The 5,140-nt window shown below is 44.6% G+C and overlaps 1 protein-coding gene across 1 annotated transcript; it reads right to left on the reverse strand.

The window, feature by feature from the left end:
• Positions 1-372: 372 nt before the first annotated feature.
• TSHZ1 (teashirt zinc finger homeobox 1) lies at positions 373-4,845 on the reverse strand (the record flags this gene model as incomplete). Its single annotated transcript, XM_026039773.1, has 1 exon — positions 373-4,845. A coding segment is annotated over one exon (3,204 nt), but the record flags the coding sequence as incomplete, so codon positions are not given.
• Between the last annotated feature and the right edge of the window lie 295 nt (positions 4,846-5,140).

Below are 5,140 nucleotides of genomic sequence, written 5' to 3' on the forward strand. Positions count from 1 at the left end.
GGACAAACAGAATGCCCATCACTAACTGGTAAAGCCCTAAGGATTTTGTACCTTTTGGAGCAGGTGTCTTCTGCAACTCTCTTTTAGGAGGGTATTAGCATTATGAWTTAGAATGAAACACGTCAGCATATAGATCGTGACAGAAGATTTCAGAAAGATTTTCTTGGTTGATCACATAAATGATACCTCTTACCGCTGAAATAACACCTCAAAGGCAAAATAATGACGACATGACAATGTATGTAAATCAAGAACTGCATGTGGGTTTATTTTACACTTGAGAAAACAGTGGATTTAATTGTGTGAACCAAAATGTACTGTACAATATTAATGATAAAACATCAAAATGTATAATTCATAGTGCATTGCTTGCTTTATTTTTATTTATTTTTTGTCAGATAGTTCCTTTAAGTACATACATCTCGAAAGATGCAGGTGCCAGTAAAATTTCTCTATTTATATCAAGCCGCAGGAACTAAATTTTATTCAAAAAGTGTGGTTTTACATTATATACACAGAAATCGAATATAAAATGACAATATAAAAAGTTAAAAGAGAAAGCATACAGCCAGAAGGTACAAAGAAAGTTGAACAGTTTAAAATGGTACGATATGTAACATGTATTTTTTAAGCTGATGCTGGCAATTTACAAGGAACAGAATCCAACATTTGCCCCATTTTTTTGTTTTCATTTACCAATGCAGCACACTATAGAAAGGTCAGCTTGTACCAAAGCTTAACATTTGTAAATAACTATAAACTGCAGTATTTTACAGAAAAAAAAAAAAGAAAGAAAAAAAAGAGCATTTTTTACACGTTTTAAATAACAGCTTGCATACTTTTATTTTTTTGCCAAAAAATGGCAATTTTCAGCATCCAGAGGGTTTGGGCATAGTGGCAACTTGGTTCGCTTTTATTATTAATATTATTAATATTATTATCATTTAACTTATACAGTTGTGGCTTCCTAACCCCTTGAGTACTACACAGCTCTCCTTCTTCCAAGGACTGCATGCACAATTTCTTCACAAACCAGTTCTGCATTAAAAAGAAAAGCTCATTCATTTAAAAAAAATAAGTTTTGTTTCTGACACAGTTTTTATTTGAATGAAATGCCTTTAAGCCTTTTTTTCTTGTTTTGCTTTTTCCTTATTTACTTATTTAGTCATTGGGAAAGGCACAGAAATGCTATTACAGTTCTCAGAGGGTTAAAACTTGACACTACCAGGTTCTGTGACCTTTATTGTCATGGCAACTTTGTAATTTTAGGATGTCTCTTTATCATTGTTCTTTGTGTCTTTCTTTACGGCTAAATTAATGTCTCTCAATAGTGTCTCCCACTATATTCTACAAAAGATAGCTTAACATCAAGGACAGATGTTGAAAATAAAGGTCAGACTTTGACTCACAAAAAAATAAAAACAAAAAACAAAACAAAAAAATAACCATGCACAGATCAGACAAAGAGCATATAAATATAACTACAAAATAAGTGTAAGAAAAACCAAGGTCCAGATAGGCAGTTCAGCAACAAAAGTAAGACTGATTTCAGAGGCTCAGGTCAGGCCTAGTGCAGTACTATGAAGAAGTTTAGTGCAATGTTCCTGTGGTCACTTGCATACCTGGCTGCTTACCTGGACGCTATTGTTTTTCTAACTCAGTTACATAGATCAGATGGTCCTCTGGGGACTTGCCGTGTGTTTTACTAAGGTGCAGTTTGACTGCATGCTTGCTTGCAAAAGTTCGGTTACAGAGCTTACACTGGAATGTGGAGCCCAAGTCCTCCTCAGCAATCCCGAGTGAGCCCAGAGTCTTGTTTGCGAGGACTTTTGAAACATTCTGTTGTTCTTGAATCTGATTTAGTGGCAACTTTGATAGATCCTTCAAGCTAAACCCTAAGTGTGTCTCTAAGTGACTTATGTACGTAGAAGCAGTCCTGAACTGAGAGGCACAATCATTGCAAAAGAAAACAGGATGTCCTGTGTCCAAGTTCTTTAAAAACTTTGTTCCACCTGTCCTCCTTAACTGATACTTCACATTGGCCAGCCAGTGGCTAATTGTGGTCATGGAAAGACCAGTAAACTTAGAGATGTGTACCCGCTCCTGTGGACCTAGATCCGACATAATGTATTTGCCTTCTGGCGTCTCCCTCAAGCTGGAAGCAAACTGCGCTTGAAGGATCAGTAGATGCTGAGGGTTCCAGTTGGACTGCCGGCCCTTTCTCTTGTGTACAGGCGACAGCTCATCCAGAGCTTCCTCAAAACTGCTCCCGTCGGCRTCAGACTTTTCCGACACGGTGGACGGAGTCGAAGACTTGGGTGTCAAGCGCCCCGTGAGGTTCTTCACCATATCCGAAATATCCAGCAGGGCACTCTCTCTCAGTGGAGAAGAGGCAGAGTCAGCCACGCTGGAAACAAGAGGCTTGGTTTTGGMCTTGGTTAAATCAATAGGCTGATCGCTGTTCTCATAGTAGTACCGGTCAATGGGATCAGCCTGCTTGACTGGAGTGGTTGGGTAAATGGGTTTGTCCAACATGCTGTTGCTGATTTTGTACAGCATGGCCAAAGGGTCCAGAGAGGGGCTTACTGGCTTAGAAATTTTGCCTAAGTGGGTATTCATAATGGACTGTAAAGCACTCAATGGATTAATGAAGGATGGCTCAGGTGAATGATCCGTGATGATTCCTAAATTGTTACAGCCATTTGCAACTTTCGCTTTGAGGGGCTCTGTTCCATTTGGTGTATGTGCTTCTGAGGGACTATCCTTCTTGGCCTTCTGAACCTCCGTGTCAGAGCCCTTTTTCTGCTGYGGTTTGTTACTTGCTTCCTCCGATTTGGGGAAGTCTTTGTTCTCCTTAGCAGCAGGTGACATGGGTTTGGCTGGAGGGCTCTTCTCCTTCTCCAAAGGCTTTTCTTCCTTCTTTACGCTGATTTTACCTGTAACTTTCTCCACCAGTTCCTCCATAGCAGACACGTTGCTCTTGTGAGGGGGAGGCGTGAGGCTGCCCGGGGAGTGCATGAGCGCGTTGTGGTCCGAAGACAGCGATTTCACGCCGCTGGCGTAGGAGGGCTGCATCTGCACGCTCTGCACCGCGGCCTGGAGCGGCTTCACCGTCCCCGGGAGCTGGTAAGCTGCGTGAATGCTGGGGTAGCCTCCCCAGGAAGGCGCTCCGTTCTGAGCTTTGCTGATAGCTGTTGTCACCGTGTTCTCCAGGGATTTCAGGATGTCTATCCCGCCTTTAGGACTATCGTCTAGATCCTCCTCTCTGAGGTACTGATACAAAGCCGTTGGCTCGAATTTTTCTGTAGAGTCCTCATTCTCTTCTTTAATCTTTTTCTCTGTATCGCTGACCACCACCTTTTCCTTTTCTGGGTCTTTCTTCTCCTCTGAGTTTGTGGAACCCACTGGAGAATCGGGTTGTTTTTTAATGTTGGAGGCTGGTAGTCTTGTGTGCGTGGTGGGCGGGAGAGGTATAGACTGTATCTTTTCCTCCACCACAGGGTCCAGTACCAGTTGTTTGCCTTTTTTGGAAGCAGAATTGGTCACCTTCAGGAAATGACCCGTGACCATCATGTGAGCAGTGAGCTGCTGCAGAGTGTCGTGGGAACTGCCACATTCCATGCACTTGAGGATCTGGGCTTTGCGTGCCTCGAACTGCCACGTGTAGCTAGCACCATTTTGATAGCCATAGCGGTTGTTTGGAGTCACGTAGGGGTTGGCAGCTTTCTGATCCTTCGCAGCTTCGCCCAGTGAAGCTTCTGCAGGGATCCCTGTTGGCTCAGGTGAGCAAGGGGAAGCTAAGTCCTGAAGTGCTCGCTTTTTGGTAGAAGGGACCAATTTAGTGATGGCTGGTACTGGCTCCTTCAGAGGCACTTTCTGGTAATGCTTTGTTTTTATCATATGGACGCTGAGGTCTTGCAAGGACTCAAACGAATGCCCACAGTACATGCACTTCAGCACTTTTTGGGCATCCTCTTTGCCTTCCATTTCCATAAGCGACCGCTTTCTAGGCTTCGACCACCGCTTGGTCTTATCGGCTTCTTTATCTCTGTTGTCRTCCCGGTAATGTCCAGTTTCATTCATGTGCACCGTGAGCTCCACCAGCGTGTCGTAGGCCGCGCTGCAGTCTTTGCATCGGAACTTGCTGGCTCCGGTGAACACGGAGCCGTAGAGCTTATTGTTCTGCCGGTAGAGCTGCACGGTGCTGAAGAGGCTCGGCTCCGGGAGAAGGCCGTACGACGACGTCTGCTGCAGAGTTTTGGCCAGCGCTGCCTGGTGCCAGTCGTAACCCGAACCACCGCTGTTACTGGTGCTGTTACTGCTGCTGGAATTACTGGTGGTCGTGCTGCTGCTCGTGTTGGTACTGGTGGTGCTAGTGCTCTGGGTGCTGGCGTTGGCGTCGGTGGTGGTGGCGGCGTTCTCGCTCTGGCTGATCCCGTTGTTGCTGGTGGTCGGGTTGGATTTCTTCAAGTCCAAAGCTAAACTGGACCAGCAAGTCTCTGAAAGCAGATTTGCATACACAGCTTTTATTTGTGCCAAGCTGTCCTGTGGATAGGAAACACTGTCTGTGCACTGAGGATCCTCCTTCTCGTCTTTGGAGGAAGTGCTTTTGAAATGGGCCAGCTGATCGCTGCTCTCACTAAACGGCGAGCCGTAGCCTGCATCCTGATTAGTTGCAGTGCTGACTGGGGAGTTCTGGTAGCTTTGAGCCTCTTTGATCTCCGCTTCTTCATTGCACAAATACTCATTCTCCTGGATGTCCAGAGACAGCCCATCATCTTCCACACTGTCTTCATCTATTTCTGCGGCTTTCAATTCCTCCTCAGGAACATATGCTAAAATACAGGAGGGATAAAAAAAAAAAAAAAAGAAAAAAGAAAGAAAAAAAGAAAGGCAAAGTTACTGAACATGCTCATTTTACACTGTCACTGTCTTTTGTAATAAAAGCCAAATTTCAAAGCCACATCCAGAAACCAAACTCACCRTCACTCGCCCACTCCACCCACAAACCAACATGCTCTGTCCCRGCTACAATTTGATGCCAGGACTATCTAGGAACACGCTTTGACTTCAGCAATAAGATACACACCAGGACCACAGCAGACACCACCGTGTCTGAACCCAAGTCAGACCAGGAGCC

Source organism: Nothoprocta perdicaria, unplaced genomic scaffold (genome assembly GCF_003342845.1).
Source record: "Nothoprocta perdicaria isolate Ctin4 unplaced genomic scaffold, notPer1 scaffold_24, whole genome shotgun sequence".
Lineage (NCBI taxonomy): Eukaryota > Metazoa > Chordata > Aves > Tinamiformes > Tinamidae > Nothoprocta > Nothoprocta perdicaria.